The sequence below is a fragment of the Brachypodium distachyon genome, chromosome 2 (genome assembly GCF_000005505.3).
Source record: "Brachypodium distachyon strain Bd21 chromosome 2, Brachypodium_distachyon_v3.0, whole genome shotgun sequence".
In the NCBI taxonomy this organism is placed as follows: Eukaryota; Viridiplantae; Streptophyta; class Magnoliopsida; order Poales; family Poaceae; genus Brachypodium; species Brachypodium distachyon.
The window spans coordinates 17,866,196-17,886,270 of record NC_016132.3 but is presented as its reverse complement, the minus strand read 5'-3'; the positions used below and the strand labels follow the sequence as shown (position 1 = coordinate 17,886,270).

Here is a 20,075-nt window from a genome sequence, read left to right as displayed (position 1 = left end):
TGAGTTCCCTCACTTCCTTGCTGAAACCCTAGCTAGGACGTCCTCTATTTGTAAGGGAAAATTCGCGACCCTAAACCGAGTCCGAATCCAACACGAACTCTTCTGTCCCGGTCGTTATTCTGCCCGTGGGGCCTACAGACGACCTCGGGTTGAGACGACTCCAGAAGCAAAGTTGTTCGTCTCGACGACGCCCACAACTTTCATGTTGACCACTTTTCCATCCGACACCATTTTGATGACGCTACTGTTTAATTTTTAAACAGCTCTCATCCAGCCACGGCTGGACCTACATATCTTTACGTCGATGCCACTCCGTGCCATCAACTCTTCTTGTGATGTCTTCAAAACTCGACCATCACGTATCGAATATCTCCAATACCGTACATATCCGGTATAAACAACGTACGACAAACCGGTGCCCTCCCGGATCATCGTCGCTTTCACTTCCATTGTTCCTTCGCACGAACGTCCCGCATGATCTTGATCCTCGACCTCAGCTTATCCCAAGCTTCGTCTCTCGATCCCGTCATTGACCACGTTCCTCTAGCTCCGGCAACACCTGAAAACGAACACACAAATAACCAGTACGAGCACAAGTCCACGACTTGACTCAGGGTAAGTTTCACACAACTCACGCCATGTTTTCACATAAGAAACTAATGGATCAGCACACCACTAGCAAAGCACCAAGTCCAAACAAGATACATGTCATCACATAAATATTCATATCATCCAAAGTATCCACATCAATGTTTCATCTAAAACACTTGCCAATGTTACACAGCACCTATGATTTCACAATCTCCCCCTTGATGAAAACATTGGCAACATCTCCTTAACAACACTAGACATTGAACATTGATTGGCATACACATTCACTTAATTCTTAGATTTTCAAGGTTTTGAAAAGAAAATGAAAAACCTCAAAAAGTTGAAGAAACACCAATAAAGGTAAAATATGGTATGTATATGTGTTGAAATCTCTCCCCCTTTGACAATAAATTTCATCAAAACCACAAAAATATTTCCCCCGCTTCAAAAAAAAGTTTCTTTAAACTAAAAGCGATTTTTTTTGTGTTTTTTTTGGTCATATTTCATTTTTCTTTGTTGTAATGAGCATTATGAAACATCATGAACATGATAATTGTGCATCCAAGTCATGTAAAAACTAGTTCTACTCGACATGTATATAAGTATGATGTTGAAGCGATCCTTCCCCTTACTAGGGTTCGATCTCTGTGCTTACTGTGCTAGTCCCTGGATCGACTCACTAGCACACACAGTTCATGATGAAGTATACAGAAACAAAGGTCAAAAGTACTTTATTACATCGCATCATCCAGAATTTAGATAGTAGTTACAACCTCGCATGACCTCTTGGGCCAGCATAAACAAATACTGTTTCATCATCATAAGACAATGTTTCAAAATACTGCAGCGAAAAAAGGGTAGAACATAAGGGCCACACTACTCCAAGGTGAGAGCATGTTGGAATGTAAGCACATGACCCATGACAAAACGACGAACCTCACTCATCGTCGGATCCACCTGCATTATTAATTGCAGCCACTACGTGGTCAATACATTTGAATGTATTGGCAAGCTCACTAGAGTTATAAAGGACCTACCAAGTATATGCGTAGTTTGGCTAAGGGGGGGGGGGATTGGCTATTTTGCATAAAAGCATCATTATTCAAATCCTATCATTTTTAGACAAATAGTTTTGAATTCTATTGGACACGGGGTAGAAACACCCATGCTCCTATTAACCTAGGCACATTGAGTAGAAACATCAATGCTCCTACCCAGTTCAAATCATTCATTTTATTAGGAAATTTGAATGAGTGAGACTTTCCTTACAGCTCCGATGTCTAGTTGCTCATAATTGTCCGTAACCGGGGACACGGCTAAGTACTTAGTTTGACACTCTCGAGAGGTGGTACACTTTACCCACAAGAAATCGATGTGTTAATCCCTTGCTGTCCTCAGGGTAGAGTAGCAACGGCATCGACTAAAGGAATTTTCAGAACATAATCCCCCAGACCACCTGAGGGACGCGCCCCCACCTACACTGCTACATACCGATGTCACCTCGGATCCGGGTTCATAATTCTTACATCCATCCTGGCAGAGCCCATAATACCATGTGGTTGTACTGAAAGCTACTAAACAGGAAACTAGTCCAGTCTCTGGTTACCCCGGGTGGCATTCCTCGGTTGCAACGCAGGCGCTCCCATAGAAATAGCGAGACGACTCATAGAAATGGACCCATAAAAATGGACCTGACGCCGCATACATCTCCACTTCCTCAAAGCAGCCCACCCAGGACGGTTCATTGAATTACTCGTTTTGCCATACACTAGGAAAACTATATTTGTAATTCAATAGTATCACATTGTAAATTGTAATAATACCGCCCTCATTTATTATCATAGCCTAGCAGTTTACTACTATGTTGGCGATTGGTGGTGAGGAAATGGCAAGGGTATCCTATACTACTAGGAGAATCATAGCATAGCATAGATACAATAATAATCCTAACAATGCAACTAATAAAATCTAGTGCATAATAAAATAATAGGTAAATGATCAAAGTGAACTTGCCTTGATAGTAGTTGGTATTCAGACACTCTTCACAGTCACACAGTTCGCTCTCCGAGAAAACTATACAATCAAGCAAATATACACATACATAAACACACCATACAAGCAAAAGAATATGTATGTCATGATGCAATGCAAAACATGTGACATGAGTTTGGTTTATTTTATTTGAGTGATCTACTGATCCAAAGCATAAATAATTTAAGCATATGCAATTAGGGTTTTTAAATAGATTGCAATGGCTAGGGTTTAAACCCTAAAATAAGGTTTTATTAGCATCAGCCAAATATATTAATTCAAAACATTTATTTCTCTGTCCCATTGGACAGAGGACATTAAAACAAAATTTTGGGCACTGGTTTCATTTAAAAAGAACTTCTAAATAATTAGTTATGATTTAAATGGCCTAAAACCCTAATCTGTAATTTGAATGTGATTCAAATATTCAAATTTGAAATTGGACAGTGCCAAAAGATTCTACACTTCCTAAGGATTCCAAAAAGGTGTGGATCACTAAATTTGGCCAAACAGATTTAAAGTTATGATCATTTGAAGTTACAGGGGCCTATCTGCAAAAGTGCCTTTTATTAATTCCGGGAGATTAAAATTACATTTTTATTTTATAAAACCGGGTGCCACGTGGCGCATTATTATTGGATGGTACCGGTTCGGTTTATAAATAAATCTGAGCCGTTAGATCTAACTTATAAAGATCGGACGCTCCACAGTGCGTACCGGTTCATTTTATAAGTGATCTAATCCTAGCCATCGATCTAGATCGGACGGACGAGGGGAGTTCTAGGGTTTACCGGGCGGCGTGGGCTGCCGGAGTCGGGGGAGACGGCGGCGCGGGCACGGCCGAGGCGGCGCGGGGTGCTCTGGCGTCGCGGGCGGCTCGGGGAAGTCACGGGAAGGCGCGGCGCGGCACAGGGAGGTCGATGGCGCGGTCGGCGCAGCGCGGGGCAGTCGGAGGGCTTGCCTAGGACGACGGGGCCGTGGCGGCGGGCGACGGATGGCGGCGGAGCTTCGGGCTCGGTCGTCGGCGAGCTGCAGGGCACGAAAGCGAAAAGAGCGCGTGTCATGGGGTGCGCGAGAGAGAGAGGAAGACGAAGGCGCGAGCAGCGACGAGGATGGCTCACCGAGACGGCGTCGGCGAGCGGAGATGCGGCGGCGCGACAGCGAGGGCAAACGGGGGGGAAAAGAAGCAGGGTGCTCGGGCTTTAAAGCGACGCGGCCTGTGGGTTTCGGGAAGGCCGGAATCTCCAGATTCCGGTGATTGCGGCGGCGCGGGTAGTCCGGCGCGGGCGGCTCGGGCACCTTCCAAACGGAGACGACAAGCCTGACAGGTGGGCCCCACCTGTCAGCGTCTCTGCGCACGCACGGGCGGCCGGGCTGGCTGGGCCGGTCGGGCGCGGTCGGACTGGGCCGGTTCGGCCCATTTTGGCCGGGCCGGTCCGGTTTTCTATTTTTTTTTCTTTTAGCCTTTTCTTTTTCTGCTTTTCCCATTTCTTTAATATCTTTTGAGTTTGAACTCCAAATTGGTCCAAATAAATTCCAGAAAATTTGTAAAATCATGTCCTACCATGATACAACTTTTGGGAGTAGATTCCCCTCAAAATAAAATATATAAAAATACATTTGCCCTATAAATACCTTTAGGGCTATATATCTGTTTGAATAAAATACTTTTTCAACTCCAAATAATTAACCAAAAATTATGGGATAGCTTATATATGCATTAAACCCTTTTTATACATCAACCCTATTGGTTTGAAAATCCAAAGGTTACAGGGATGTAAAAAAAATCTCTTAAAGCCTTTTGTGATTCAAAATTTGAATTCAAACATGCAATTGTGGCATGATGCTCATGGATGCAATGCACATGTAAAAGTTTGAAATTTTGGGATGTTACAGATGTAATTTACACATGACTAACAATCAAGTATTGTTACGATTTATTGCAAGACATGGTCTCCCCTTGTCAACTACATCAATACTTGAATACAAAATAGTTTGCAGCACATTACATTAAACATAGCACTTTATAAAAGCATAATATTTATTTTCATTGAATTTACATACCAAGTCAATTCAACCTTGTCAAGCCTATATTTAAAACACCATGCCAAGCCTATGTCCAAAGTGCAATGATTAACAATCAGAAGCTTAAGGCAAATGGTAAGCAATCAGAAACTTAAGACAAAGGTTTCAATAAACACAGCAACTTCCAAGTTCATACCAAAGTGCAATGGTAAGCAGTCTCGTGAAGATGTAGTGCGACATTGGCATATTTATTTACTAAAAATTGCTTGACACCACGTGTCTTTGTATATTTGGAACCTTGATACCATTATATTTTCATCATTGCTAGTAATTAAGTATCCAAGACCAAAATAGCTAACCAAGTTTAACCATGACAAGATTTAGTTCAAGTTATCATTCGTATTAGAAGTCATGTGATAGACTATTTCATACGAGCATGCATATAAAATGACAATGTTCTCAAAACATAAACGTGGTTGCAAAAAAGTCATTTCAGGATGGATCACAATGCTCGTTACTTTTTCAGATTTTTTTATTTATTAAAGATAAAAGAACGAAAAAGAAGCAACCGAAAAGATATTTTACATATCGTACAAGAAGAACACACTCCCCCTCAAACCATCCCGTATGGTTTGATTACTCCAAGTTCACCTCGAAGAAAAGCAAACCGAGAAGAATCCAATGGTTTAGTAAAAATGTTTGCCAATTGACGTTCGGTATCTATAAAGTTGAGCACAACATTTTCTTTTTCAACATGATCTCTAAGAAAATGATATCTTATATCTATGTGCTTAGTTCTAAAATGTTGCACCGGGTTTTTAGCAATACATATAGCACTAGTGTTATCACAATAAAGTGGTACACTTTTTAAAATAACCCCATAATCTTTCATTGTAGCTATTATCCATAAAATCTGTGAGCAACAGCAAGCAGCAGCTACATATTCACTTTCAGCAGTAGACTGTGCAACAGAACTTTGTTTCTTAGAAGACCAAAGTACTAAAGAATCACCAAAAAATAAGCATGTATCAGATGTACTCTTTCTATCAATTCTACAACCTCCAAAATCAGCATCCGTAAATGCACGCAATATAATACTAGAGCAAGTAGAAGCCTAATGCCAAAACAAAGGGTGACATGTAGATACCTGAAAATCCTTTTGACAACTTGTAGATGTGATGTGCGTGGGGAAGCTTCAAACCTAGCCTAGTTGCGAAAAATAACATAATACCCAACGTGCACCAATAAGGGTATGACCTCTAAAAATATTTCCTCCCCCTGAACATATGTTCCTGTATTACGAATAAGAGGACTTTCGCCACAACAGTAGAGGTACAAGCATCTCCATAAATTATACTTTTAGCCCGAGATGCACGTGTGAGGGAGGAGAACCAATTTTTATCACCGGTCATGTGACGAGAACAACTGGAATCCACTAGCCATATGTTCCCCTTCCTCAAGTGAAGTGCCTACAAACAACAAACACATGCCGAGATCTCCGTACTGGGGTTAGATAAAAAACTTTTAGGTATCCAGTACTGAGATACACGACGAGTAGGCAAAGCACGAGTTTCCTTATACATTGGGACAGATTGTACGTGTCTCATGCAAGTTGAAACAGAAGGTGAAACATTCACCCTAGGCACATAACGGGGAGTAGTAGTTTTATCATGAGCATAATGTGCCTTGAATGAATTAGATCTAGTTTGTTTTCTTTCTTTTTTAATTTCTCTAGCTAGTTTAAAACAAGAACCTACACCATGTCCAGGTTTATTACAATAAGTGTAAGTGTACCTACTTCTAGGTTTAGCATGTGATATATAACCTACATTTGCAATTGTTGAAGTATCATTAGACATGATGCCGACAGATTTAAAAATCACATTGGTTGGCTTGTTAGATGTTTCAAAAATTCAATTGCCAAGTGACTTAACAATAGTGGGTGGATTAGCCTTAAAATGAGCATCTGTATTAAAAACCGAGGCCGGTCTTGTTTTCACTCACTTTAGACTTATCTAAAATCATATTCAGATTTTTGTGACCACTAGAAAATTTCTGCAAAGATGCGTGTAAATAATTAACTTGATGAGACAAGCCAATACAATTATCACAAACACCATCAATGATTTGTTTTCCACTTTTACAATTAGCGCACAAAGAAACCTCATGGATATGTAAAGCATTTTCAACATGAGAAACCCTAGCATTTGCATCTTTCAACATCAATTCAAGAATATGACAATTATTACAAGAAGTTGAATCTGTCAAATCAGAAGTATCCATGCTAGCATCATTAATATGTTTACGTTTATGCACAATAGGTTTCTCATTGTTTTCTAATGCAACTCTAAGCTTATCAAGAGTATCATCATGAATAGAACGCAAAGAGGTAAGCTCAGAATATATAGAATCACAAGACTTGCAGGAATCATCATCAGGAATCATAGACTTAAGTTTAGTAATTTCAGAATTCAAGGATGCAATTTTCAAGTCATATTTCTTAATTCTTTTAGTAGCATGATCAAGCAAGGAACTCAATTTACTAGCACTTTTAAGTAATTCATCATAAGAGAGTTCTACCTCATTGTTGTTGTCACTGTCGTAGTCGTCACAGGAGGTAGCACTCTTATTGCTAGCCATAAGACACATCCCATTAATGTCGCGCTTGCCTTTGGATGCATCATCTTCATCAGACTCGATATCCACATCACTCAAGCATGGTTCACCATATTCATTGATTACAGAGAAAATACTGTGAGCCACCACTCGAGCAAAGTCGCCCCTCTTTTTATTCTTGATGTTGAAGGGGCGCTTCTTCTTCTTGTCCTTCCCATTTTCTTCTTTCGCCATCTTAGATAAGAATTTAGAACAATTTTGACGAAAGTGATTTGGATCACCACATTCAAAGCACCTTGGAGCATTGTTCCCACCTCTCTTCCTTGAACGAACATTTTGCAGAGCACGTGTAAAACGAGAGGTGAGGAGTGCCAATTCTTCCTCTGAGTATTGCTCTAGCTGTTCATCAGTTAGTTGAGACAAAAAAGACAGAGCATAGCAATATGTAGAAGTACCATCATTAGAGCTGCCAGGGTTAGTAACAAGTGCAATTGATTTGGAACCGGTTCTCCTAGCAAGAATATCTAATTCATGAGTTTTCAATTTTGAGTACAGAATATCAAGTGTAAGTGTGCTCATGACAGTAGATTCTCTAATAGATGTAACTTTCATCTCCCATATGGACATATCTAATGCACTCAAAAGTTGCCTAGAAGTCTCAGCATCACCACCAAGGCGAAAACCGCAGACCAGAAGCTGCGCCACCACGACGCCACACAAGGAGGCCGCAACACCGTCAGGGAGTCTTGCCGTGCCGCCGGGGAGCAACACTCGGCCACCGATGCCATGCCGAGCCACCAGCAGCCGCCCCATCTGGGCCCAGCGCCCGCACCGCCGCGAGCCGCTGTAACCCCTCGCCTCCGCCGGATCTGCAGCGCAGCAGAGATGGGGACATCCCTCACGAACCCGCGTGCCACCAGGTGCAGCACGCAATGCCCTCGCCGCCGAAGCGGCACCTTGCCGCCCCTGCAGCGCTCCCCGCCGCCGCAAGCGCCGCCAAAACAAGAGTCCTCGCCGCCACCGTCCTCGACCACGACCCGGGCTTAGCCAACGGCAGCCTCAAGCGGCGGCGAGGGAAGAGAAGGGGAGGGGAGAGTGGTGGCGGCGGCGCTAGGGTTTCCCCCTGAGCCGCCCGCGGGAGAGGTGACGTGAGGGGGTCTTGTGTTAAGTTCTTGCCCTCCTTTTTTCTATTTGACTTTCTCTAGCTTGAAGTTGTAGTGCGTCCGTCGATTTGCACTGCTATGCGTACGAATTTTCTTGTACGATTAAAGTACGACAGTTCAAATCCAACCGTCCATGCACAAAGCAACCTGCAGCACGTCCACTTGATAGCCCATCGTATAGAAATCGTACAATCAAGGGTCGTACGTGCAGTAGTTTTGTTCTCTTATCGACGCGATCTGCCCCTCCTCTTAGCCGGCGCCGGCATTCCGACGAGTGTGTAGACCTTCGATTGGAAACAGTGTTCTGGCAAGTACTCCCTCCGTCCCATATTAAATGACTTTTTATTACATGTATCTAGATGCTTTTAGGCATCAATTAATACCTGTCCGGTGAGTGCTCACTGGCAGGCTGGTCCCGACGACGTCATCCGTTTGGCAGTGCAATGGCTGTGACGGTAAGGTAACTGCTGTACCAGGCAAAGTTGTGGTTAGCTTTACCCTTTTTCTTATCTGAGCTGGAAGTAGTTCCATGGTGAGCGAGTGTATGTTTGGTTGCAGAAACGGCTGTGAACTTATACGGAGTAGATAGTTTTACCAAGTTGACCTTGGGGCTAGACCACCTGGAAGAAGAGGGCACATCTCTAATTGTGTCACAAAACCAAATACGGAGTACTTCAAGCACACGTGGAAAGCAAGATCACCACTGGCTAGCCTACCACGTACGGAGGAGTATTCCGTGAAACATGATTTTGAGAGGCTGACATGTGGGCCCCACACCACATTGGCCCACAAGTCGGCCACCGAAAGTCAGGTGAAGTACTTCACCAAAGCCGTGTCCATCACGTACATCCTTACCCTATTGTTTCTATCACAAACAAACTCCGTTAATTTCCTCCATCAACTGGTAATGAAATAGATCTACTCGATGTTAAGCAATACGGAGTACTCCCTCCGTCCCGATTTAACTGATATGTATTTGTATAAATTTTTATAAAAATACATGTCAGTTATTCTTATAAAAATACATGTCAGTTAAATCGGGACGGAGGGAGTAGAATATCTATTTTGAACTAGCGTTCATGTAATCCTGTTGTTAGCAATAATCTGATTTCGTTGAGACAATTTCAGTTAGGCTGTGTTTGGTTGGGGAACTGGATGGAATGGAACTGACCCACTCTGGAACCAAAGGCAGCGTTAGTTTCAGCTTAACCAGGAAGGAAGCTCGAGAAGATTTCCTGGGGCAGCGGCTTTCTTGGGCCAGGAGGCTGGAGTGGGCCTCAACGTTGGTATAGTATGGGCCAAGGCGCCTAGCGGGCCGGTATTTCCCATGTGATAGCGAGGGAGACAGGTGGGTCTTCTTCTCCCACCTCCCGCAGGCTCACACGGTCACACCCAAGCGGCCGCACGCCGATACCGCAGCTCCCTCGCCGGCCACCATGCTGCCGCCGGCCGCTCGCCTCGCGGCCCGCCGCCTCCTCGGTCTCGCCTCCGCATCCGCGGTACAGTCCTCCGCGCGCCGCCTCTTTCCGTCTCCGGTTAGCGCGCCTCCTCTCCCTCCCAAATTCTCTCCCCGGAATCACCCCCAAACCGATCCCCTGATCCTGTTCTCTGAAATTTCCTTGCAGATCTCCTCCCCCGCCACCGCTTCCACCGCGGCCGCCGCCGCCACGGGTTACTTCTCCAGGTCCTTCTCCTCGGCGCTTAACTACGTGAGTACTCCTCGGATCCGCTTCTGTTGTGATCTGTTACGCCGTCAGAGGATGACTGAGCTAGATTTGTATGTTGTGTTGTTCTGTAGCACATCGATTCGCCAGAAAACAGCCCAGACATGCCATGGAAGTTCACGGAGGCGAACATGGAGAAGGTATTGTTCTTTCCCTTGCCTGCGCTGCGCGTGTAGTGGGGGCAATGTTGGGTCAGTTGACTGGAATTGGAATAACTGTGACAGACCTTGTTAACTTTTGTGCTTAGATGTTCTGATATGATTCTTAGGAAATAATTTCCAGTAGTAATGTGATGTTCTTCCATTAGATGATACTCTTGAATGACAGTCTTGTTAATTATCATTTGACACCTTAAGAATAAGCAAATGTAATAGCACTATGGGGCCATGATGTTCTATGTATTACAGGAGATGGGCTTAGTGAATGCAGACATGCAGTTACTACAAACACACCCGCAGTTAGTTATCTGGACTAAATTTTCTCTTGTGATGTTCTAGGTCAAGGAAATACTATCTCATTACCCAAGCAACTACAAGCAATCTGGTATTATTCCGATGCTAGATCTTGCGCAGCAGCAGCATGGCGGGTGGGTCCCAGTTGCAGCGATGAACGCTGTAAGTTGAAATTTTGTGCAATTTTTTACAACTACCTTTCAAATTCAGCTTGTTACTCTGTGTTCCATTTACATATAAAGGTGCTTGCTACGCACAATAGCCTATAGTTTTTAACATTTTATACCTTTCTTTATGAAACATGTATATCTCTTGTATAGAAAAGGTGTTGAGCCTTTAGTGACATTGTTTCTTGTGGTATTGCTGTCCTTTACAGGATAGTCTTATGTGTATATTCACTATGTCAGGAATTTCACTTAATAGTTAATATATGTGCAGAAAATTATCATCTGTATATTGGATAGTTTGGTTTAGCTCATGGCTTGCTCAGAGTGAGCAAAGATTTAACTAGTGGCAAACCAAGTACATCTGCCATCTAATTATTATTATTGTCTCATTTAAATAGTTTAGGGGGCAAAGACTGAAATGTGTTTGATGTTATTGATATGGTCTTAAACTTGCGATGGCGTATTCCTTTCCTTCACAAATCGAGTAAAGTTAGCTGAATTACGCTTACCATTCAGATATGAGCCCTACTAAAGGTGGGAAGAATCTAGTTACATCTTGTAGGAAACAGAACATTTGGTAGTGATATAACCCACTTCTGGATAATTTCAATGTTATTCTGAACTTGATTCTCAAGAAAAGTAGCCTGATTAGGACACAGCGAGTCATAGAGTAAGGTGTTGGAGAAGTGGGGTTGTTCATCAAGAAAGCACTCATTTGTTTTGTCAACATATATTTTTCTAAGAACATATTATTATATAATGAATTAAAGCCAGAGCTTATCCTTTCTTACCATGACTGCAGGTTGGAAATTTTCCTGCAAGTAGCATAGTTTTTCTTACACGCTCCTAGAAAAGTGAACTTTTCACATTTTCAATGTTGCTGATAATATGTGTCTTCTTTTCTTCAGATTGCTGAAATTGTCGAAGTTGCACCAATCAGAGTCTATGAAGTTGCCACATTTTACTCAATGTTCAACCGGACTAAGGTATCTTGATGCATGACCGCCTACGCTGTACCCATTACTACCAGCACTAGCACCTCTTTTACCCTGTTAAGCTTTTCATGCCAGGTGGGTAAGTATCACCTTTTGGTGTGTGGAACTACGCCTTGTATGATTCGTGGTTCACGTGATATCGAAGAAGCCCTGTTGAAACACCTTGGAGTTAAACGCAATGGTCTGTATATTTATACAGTTATCCTGTAACTTCAAATTTGTTACCATAAAGTCTGTCCTCTGAACAAGAGCTTATTTTGCTGTTTCTGTGATGTCATTATCATTTTTGTTTTGTTCTCAGAGGTGACAAGCGATGGTCTATTTTCTGTCGGCGAAATGGAGTGCATGGTAACACCATGATCTGGAAATATTGTTTTTACTTGGGTTTGCACTTTGAATTGTTTATCTGTAGGGATCTAGTATGTTTCTGTCGAATGTTTTTAAGTGCTTGGTTATGATCTGTTTTCCCTTATAAGTTATAAATCAACTTTTATTTACCTTCTCGCGTTTTCACAGGGTTGCTGTGTGAATGCACCCATGATTGCTGTGGCTGACTATACCAAAGGTTCAGATGCTTACACATACAATTATTATGTAAGTTAGTTTTGCTCTCCTGGTAGTACCAATACATATACAATGCAGCATTGGCACTATTCTGGCATCCTAATGTTTTTCTTTCCCAAACATGGGATCCTAAATTAGTAGTATCTGCACTTGCTGGATATTACTCGGTATCAATGACTTTAGGCTGGTATAGTGTGATGAATTTTAACAGAAACACCCTGACACATCTTGTAGGGCAACTGGTTCAACATTAGATACAAAAAACTGGGTAACGGAACAACGTGATATGTGTTCAGCACTAGAGTATATTGTTAGGAAAGAGGTGATGTGATAAAGAGTGGCTACGTATTCAGAGCAATTGATTTGTTTTAACTCTTAAGTTCATGTGTGCGCACAGACTAAAACTTGTCAACTCAAGAGACTAAACTTTCATGTCATCGGTTGTTGGTTCTATATGACTATACTGGGGTTGGGGCCTTTAGAGAAGTAAAATTTACCTTGATTATCGTTTTTAACTAAATTTCCATGCAATAGAAGTACAGCATCACTAAATAAAGTTTCTTAGCAGATGGCTTGTTAAAGCTCTGCTAACATAAGAGGGCTTGACTAAACTTATCTGTCTTATGTAACTTGTGGTTCCTTTTTCTACATTCCCTTTCACAGGAAGACCTCACTCCAAAACGAGTCGTTGAGCTTGTTGAAATGCTGAGAAGAGGAGAAACGCCCCCGGTAAGTTTTAGCCATCTTGATAAGATTATCTTACTATATCTGGCCACAGGTTTTATTTAGTTTGTTATATGGCACGCCCCAGCATTTCATCTGGGTTAATAAATCTGTTCTGATGACCGGATAACTTTTGCAGCGTGGCACACAAAACCCAGAGCGGAAAAACTGCGGCCCTGCTGGAGGGAACACCACCCTTCTCGGTGAGCCAATACCTCCTCCATGCAGGGATCTAGACGCCTGCTAGGTTTGCTTCGAGTTATGAGCACACAAATAAGTCGGCCTGCGCTGTATGTCACGCAAACCACAAACAACGAAAAGGCGATGTTGTTCTGAAGCCTTCTTGTGTTTATCAATGAAACACCTCTGCCTGTCACCATCTCTCTTTTTTTTTCTTCATTTGTGCCGTCAGCTAAAACTGCCCGTTGGTAGAGATGCTGCTATTTTGTAGCTGGCACTTTGGCTGAAGTGGTGGAACGGCGAAACATTTGTATTCGGAGAAAGAAACTGCACCTCTGGGCATCATGGGAGAATCAATCACCTGTTCATGCTCCTCTGGGAATCATACGGGCCTGCTACATTGTGGATTTTCTTGGAGTTATTTTTTGATACTTATGTGGCATTCGGTCTTGTTTCCGCTTGCAACTTTGAATACAGATGTTAAGTGTCTTTTTGCTGCACTGTTTGTTTAACGTCGATATAGCTTCAGACCGAACCAAACGAAGCCTATCTCGCGCCTGTAAATTTTGACATTGGAAAAACGGAAAAAACTCTGGTTTAGCCGGCCAATTCGATGCCTCTCCTTCCGCAGACGTTCTCTTCTCCGATTCCGGCAGCTCCTTGGCTCCGGTGAACCGGTCGACATCGTCGCCTACTCGCCTTGGAAAAACAAGAGAGAGGTGACAAAATTTAGCAGACTGCGAAAAAGGTTCCGCGACAGTACACATTGCACGAAGAAGACCATTCAGATATTAGACGTGATCATTTGGACATGGATGCAAATTTCTAATCGCAACTTCGCTTGCCCTGCCTAAACCCTCTTCCATTTCCCTCCCAAAACCCTAACCCCCGACCCGTCCCATCCAGCTCCCATGGCGCGCTCGAGCTCCGTCACCGAGCCCGAGGTCGGCATCACCTGCTTCACCTCCTCCCTCCCGGGTTTCCGCGGCGTCCTCAAGCACCGCTACTCCGACTTCATCGTCCACGAGGTCGCCCGCGACGGCTCCGTCGTCCGCCTCACCTCCTTCGACCTCCCCGACGAGGTATTCGCGTTTCCTGACCTCACGATGTGGTTCGTAATGTTACGCGTCTGATCCCGATTTCTGCAACCTCATGGATTGGATTGCAGTGCGTGGATGTGAAGGAGGAGGAGAAGGCGGCGCCGCCTGCCGACGCCGACCACTCGCAGGCTCTCGAGTCGTTCCACGCGCTCAGTACTGACGCGGACTGCGATGCGTTGAAGGGGCTTCTCGAGAGGGTTTCGGCCGGGGGTGACAGCGGTTTCTCGCCGGTTATTCTCTCGCCTGACGCCGACAAGGCTCATCGATCGGTGGGTTTGGTTCCCGATTGCTGATTGTTTGTGGTTAAATTGGGGGGAAACTGCCTGATTTGGGGTGTTTGGTTGTAGGAGGTGCATAACTTCTTCAAGAAAAACTTCAAGTTTTTGGTCACCGATACGGTAGAACACAGCGATGGGGTTAAGAAATGCATTAGGGTGCGCGTGGGATCAGAAGCAGGGGGAGGGCGGGGCAGTCGTGGGAGGGGCGGTGGTGGGAGAGGAAAGAAGAGGAAAAACATGAATGGTTCTGATTGGAGAGATGACACGCCATTTGATAGGAGAGGGTCAACTAATTGGCCACCTCATATTGGGAAATTCCTGAGGTAACAACACTCTGTTCGACATCATCTCTGTCGTCCTTCGATTTTAACTGTTGTTTGTACTATAATGCATTCGTTGCACGTGTTTGGCATTCTTAAAAGGCTTGTTTAAATTTGGTTACATGAGTAATGTAGCTACAGTCCACAAACACCTTGTATAGTTGTGTAGTAAGGAAGATAGTGTTGGTGACATATCCAGTTTAGCTTCTAACTAGTGCTGTAACTGGAGCTGCCACTCTGCGACATTGAACAGGTTTCACCTTTGCAAAGAGAACAAGGACACCCAAGATGCATTAGGAGTAATAGGGAAAATGTTAGGACTCCAGGTATATCTTGATTGCTACTATTTTATGCACGGTGATTATTTCTCTATTCAATCGCTGGATTCATTTACTGTTCTTTGCTATTTCTTTTGCAGCCACGTGCATTTGGGTTTTCAGGGACAAAGGATAAACGTGCTGTTACGACGCAACAGGTATTTATCACTCATATGTATACCAGCTCTCAATATTTTCTTCATGGAATCATAGACTGCGTCTTTGGATAAAGGTTGCTAAAATATTACACATGAGTGTGAATAATTATACTTAAAATGGTTTTAGCCTTTTCTATAGCCAACAATATATCTATGCAATTACGGTGTTACAACCAGTTAAGTAAAGGATAGCTGCTCTGATCTAGAATACTGAATGTTAAATTATTAAAATTACATAGCATCACTAGTTACTTATGAGTTTTTATTCATGATTTTCATTCTATTCTATAAATTGGTTATGTATTCGTACTATGCACAATTAAACAATTCATGTTTCATGTTATGACCCAGTTTGTATAATTCCATTGGCTACTTATCTGATTCTTTTCATATTAGGTGACTGTTTTCAAGGTGCCTGCAAATAAATTAGCTGCACTTAACAAGCGACTGTTTGGGATTAAAGTTGGAAACTTCTGGTAGGTGGTCACAAATTCTATTGGTAGATATCACTGCAATATAATTGTGATAAATGATGGTATAGCAACTAACTGATCCTTTCTAGTTATGTGAAGGAGGGACTTGGTCTTGGCCAACTCATGGGAAATCGGTTTACAATTACCCTGAGGTACTGTATCTTCTCCCTTTCCTTATAATTTAGTGCATAGAAGTGCTCCTGCTCCAGTGCTCTCCCTGGAAGTGAATCACACAAAAAATGAAAGCGATTGTAGGCCTGATTTGCAACTACAAATTTCCTCACCACAAATAGTTCTTCTATAGTTGCACCCTTTGTTGTGTGCTATTCTACTCTAGCTCACACCTCACATGCATGAAACCTTGTATAATTTTGTTTTAACAAAATGGAGCAAATGTAGAACTTATGTTTGCCTAAATTTCTTCAGAGGCGTTGTTGCAGAATCAGAAGGCGTAATAAAGGCTGCTGTGGATAGCTTAGGGAAGAATGGATTTATCAACTACTACGGTCTGCAGGTACAAAACATGAGCTTTTGCTCGTGCTCCACGACTTATTTCGCTGTTATTTCCAAAGCTCATCAACTTTATCTATTTTTTCTGGCCAGCGCTTTGGAAGCAGTTCAGTACCAACCCACCTTGTTGGATCTGCTTTGCTTAGAGGAGAATGGAAAACTGCTGTAAAGTTGATTCTTGATCCAAGGGAAGGAGATATCCTCGAAATATATTGTTTGTATCTAATTAGATTTGCATGCTGCGTTGTGTCCACTTTTTGTTCAACATAACTTAATACTCCGAACAGCGTGATGACATAAAGAAGGTGCGTGAACATTACAAGGAACACGGTGATATTGATATGGCGCTTAGGAACTTCCCTCGCCATCTTGTAGCTGAGAAGGCTATAGTAAGTGTAGTTCTTTTACAGTACAGCCTTTTATGAGGTATCTCTGTATCTGTTGTAAAATGCATCCTTTTTGGACGTCAAGCTAATGTATTCTTCCATGCACTGTTTCCAGCTTCAGTGTTTGAGAAAATGCCCTGAGAACTACCTACAAGCATTAAAGGGTATACCAAGAACGTTAAGAATGATGTATGCCTCATAGCTTTATCTAATTCTGAATTTTTTTTCTTGATTTAAGTGATTACTGCAAATTGGTAAACAATAATAGGGTTTTCTTCTCTAGGAATGTGATATTTATAGAATGCGAAAATTTATTATCTAAAAAGGTATAATGGTCTTTAGTCATGTAATCTTCAGTAAACAGTGTGCGCATCTTTACGTTTTAGTCAACAGTGCATTTGCCTTGCTGATTTGCCATTCAAGTTACATGTGCTCTATCAAGACATTTCTATTGCCCATTTTCTGTGTTTTGTTGACTAGTCCACATGTGTTTTTGCTATTATTTTACTTGCTGTTGATTATTTCCTATAGGTATGTACATAGTTACCAAAGTTACCTTTGGAACCATGCTGCCAGCATGAGAGTTCAAAAATATGGTCAGTCTACTTTATCCTTGTACAGCTACTCGGTTTTAATTGAATCATTATTCAGTTTGATTATTTGTACCAACCTTTATTATTTCTTGAGTATCTTGTGGGTTTTTATGTATTATTTCTTGAGTATTATCTTGTGGGTTTTTATGGTGGACTCTTCCCTTCCCTTTTTTTCTAACTGGTGACTTGACAGGCATTTCACAGGTCATAGAAGGTGACTTAATTTATAGCAAAGAAAGCCATCCTGGAGAAGCAACTTCAGTGGGTACTTCAGAAACTGATGATGACCATGCAAATTCATCTGAAATTGATATATGTTCTGAAACACTCCCAGAAGAAAATATCCAGTCTGTGAAGGTTTGCTATAAACATACATGCTCATGCACAAAAACTGTTCATTCTAAAATGCCTACTCCCTCACCTTTCTTTATCTTATAGATAGTTGATTCTGAAGATTTATTGAAAGGGATCTACTCGTTTGAAGATGTTGTTCTTCCTTTGCCTGGGTAATTACCAACTCCGATGTGCACACATTCAGTTTTTATGTTGTGAGTCCACTCAGTAAAAAAAGTTCCTGCCTGCTTATTGTGTTATGCAGTTCACAAGCATTGTTCCCTGGGAATGAAGTTGCTGAAATTTACCATGAAATGGCTAAAAAGGTAACACTATCCTACAGTTTTTATTTCATTGTTTACTTTCAGATTCTTGTTTGCTATGGTCAAAACTTGTGCATTGTTCAATTTCCTGTACAAGAATTTCCAGTTTCCTGTTTCACAAATCAGATATTTTAATGTTGCTTGTTGGACTATGCTGGCTGTGAAATACCTGTTTGAGTTTCCTACTGTAATATTGTATATCATAAAAGTTGTACCATTAAAGAACATTTGAAGTTTCTAAAGATATAATTTTGTGATATAAAACTCATATTGCATCAGTTTAATCGTTGACCTAAGGATATGCTTAGGCCTTGTATACCGATACGGAGGTACTATGTTTTTAGTGTGTTCTTCCATGATAGTGTCGTAATGTTATTTATGCTTCCATATCTCAGGATGGAATTAGCTTGACAGGAAGTGCTCATGGTGTCAAGTAAGTTTCTTCTTATAGCTTGCAGAATCCTCTGTTAGCTATCCATAGTCCTTGAATCAAAGGCAGCATGCGGCCTAGTGCATTGTGCCCTCACCAGTTCCTTTTTCTTTTGCAATGCAATAATCATTTCATGCACATTTACACGTGCTTGTTTTAATTTCCTACATCATACCCTAATTTTTGTGCTTTATGATGCAAACACCATTTTTAAGGGAGTTCTCAATTACAAACATGAAAGGGAGTTACCGCCGGGTGTTCCAGAGGCCTATTGATTTTGAGTGGTACGTATAACTCCATCATATATTTCTGTGTTAATTGATCAAAATCATTCTCTAAACTCTCAATTCGTTGGGCTTGCTTGACGACACAATGTGTCCATGGCATAATTAATTTTAGAGGAATGATACCGCCATTCAATAACGCTTCTTCCATTTTGTCAAAATTCCAGTATCATTCTGCTAAAATTTCTTGATATGACTGCATCGTACAGCTAAAATGCTTCAAATGACTTCAGGGAACTCATGAAATACACGGATGAAAGTGCATCTTTAGCAGAAACTGATATGGATATTCTGTCCAAAGTCAAGCTTACAGAAGCAAAAGCAAACGAGCCTGGATCTAGTGGAGTTTCCAACTCCAAACCAGCTGATTGCAAGTTGGAAAGTCCATCGGAGAACTCGATGCCAACTAGTGAAACTAGCTTAGGAGAAAACAAGTCTAATGGCAGCTCAGATATATCGCCAAGCAAACTGGCCGTGAAATTAGCGTTTACTTTACCTGCATCAACCTATGCTACAATGGCAATCAGGGAGTTGCTGAAGAATCCAACGTCGGTATGTTTACAATCAATATATTATTCTTGATATATTATGCTTTTACTAATTGATTTTGATGACTAGTAAATCCACTGATGTCTATATTTTATAGAGTGTTCAATCTTGAGTTCTTAAATTAAGTTTGTTGATCTTTAGGTAACATGATCTCCACTTGGTCTACTAATGTGCTCTGGTTTAATTGGGTTGAAGTTGTGTCCTTGTCTATAAGCATGGATGTAATTATGTAAATGATTTTCTCATAGATATGAATACGATGTTCATATTGAAACAAACGAGATTTGTTTTTCTTGCATTTCTTTCATTATCTCCTTTGGGCTGCCTGTAGGTTGCGTACCAGAAAACACTTGATTGCTAAATTTTCTCGCTGACATCAATTCTCAGTGAGAACTGATCCAGTATCTTCATCATTGAGGACGTGATATAGTTAAGCTTGCTAGTAGGTATGGTCTTTCAAAGGCTTGTTTCGCTGTAATTATTGATCAACACTCTTTGTGGGCTCCTGATTCTTGCTTCCATGTTTGCAGCTAGAGCTTTAGTTGGCTCCATGGACCAGCAAATGAGAGATGCCGTGCTGCTCTCCATTTGGTGCATGCAAGTGATACGAGTGTTCAAAACTATTTACTCCATGTTCTGAACTTTTGGTCTGTATTTTGTACTACAATGCGGCATGCCATGAGAAGCTAAGCTTTTGTTTACTTTGCTTCCGTGACAAAATCAGGATAATAAATCACGCTGGGCCCATGTCTGGTTATCGTGAATGTTTATTTGTGTTTTGATTTACTGT

The 20,075-nt window shown here is 41.8% G+C and overlaps 2 protein-coding genes across 2 annotated transcripts; both read left to right on the top strand.

The window, feature by feature from the left end:
• Window positions 1-9,778: 9,778 nt before the first annotated feature.
• LOC100845688 (NADH dehydrogenase [ubiquinone] flavoprotein 2, mitochondrial) lies at window positions 9,779-13,731 on the top strand. The gene is made up of 10 exons (XM_003568102.4): window positions 9,779-9,961; window positions 10,052-10,135; window positions 10,225-10,290; window positions 10,648-10,764; window positions 11,678-11,755; window positions 11,840-11,945; window positions 12,066-12,112; window positions 12,281-12,358; window positions 12,992-13,057; window positions 13,191-13,731. The coding sequence occupies exons 1-10, from the start codon at window positions 9,863-9,865 to the stop codon at window positions 13,296-13,298; spliced, it is 849 nt and encodes a 282-aa protein (XP_003568150.1). The 5' UTR covers window positions 9,779-9,862; the 3' UTR covers window positions 13,299-13,731.
• Window positions 13,732-14,028: 297 nt separating this feature from the next.
• LOC100845387 (pseudouridylate synthase 7 homolog) lies at window positions 14,029-20,067 on the top strand. Its single transcript, XM_003568101.4, has 20 exons — window positions 14,029-14,313; window positions 14,400-14,600; window positions 14,679-14,932; window positions 15,183-15,255; window positions 15,348-15,404; window positions 15,801-15,880; window positions 15,967-16,029; window positions 16,304-16,391; window positions 16,481-16,583; window positions 16,673-16,776; window positions 16,889-16,962; window positions 17,305-17,369; window positions 17,560-17,723; window positions 17,805-17,872; window positions 17,965-18,025; window positions 18,418-18,455; window positions 18,668-18,736; window positions 18,970-19,288; window positions 19,617-19,731; window positions 19,816-20,067. The coding sequence occupies exons 1-19, from the start codon at window positions 14,143-14,145 to the stop codon at window positions 19,644-19,646; spliced, it is 2,082 nt and encodes a 693-aa protein (XP_003568149.1). The 5' UTR covers window positions 14,029-14,142; the 3' UTR covers window positions 19,647-19,731; window positions 19,816-20,067.
• Window positions 20,068-20,075: the final 8 nt, after the last annotated feature.

Excerpts from the sequence above, each read along its gene's own strand:
- LOC100845688 (XM_003568102.4), top strand. The coding sequence starts at position 9,863 with ATGCTGCCGCCGGCCGCTCGCCTCGCGGCCCGCCGCCTCCTCGGTCTC. Across the intron at positions 12,113-12,280 it reads TCGGCGAAATGGAGTGCATG|GGTTGCTGTGTGAATGCACC; the intron begins GTAACACCATGA and ends GCGTTTTCACAG. Across the intron at positions 13,058-13,190 it reads GAAGAGGAGAAACGCCCCCG|CGTGGCACACAAAACCCAGA; the intron begins GTAAGTTTTAGC and ends TAACTTTTGCAG.
- LOC100845387 (XM_003568101.4), top strand. The coding sequence starts at position 14,143 with ATGGCGCGCTCGAGCTCCGTCACCGAGCCCGAGGTCGGCATCACCTGC. Across the intron at positions 15,405-15,800 it reads GTGCTGTTACGACGCAACAG|GTGACTGTTTTCAAGGTGCC; the intron begins GTATTTATCACT and ends TTTTCATATTAG. Across the intron at positions 18,737-18,969 it reads AGGCCTATTGATTTTGAGTG|GGAACTCATGAAATACACGG; the intron begins GTACGTATAACT and ends AAATGACTTCAG.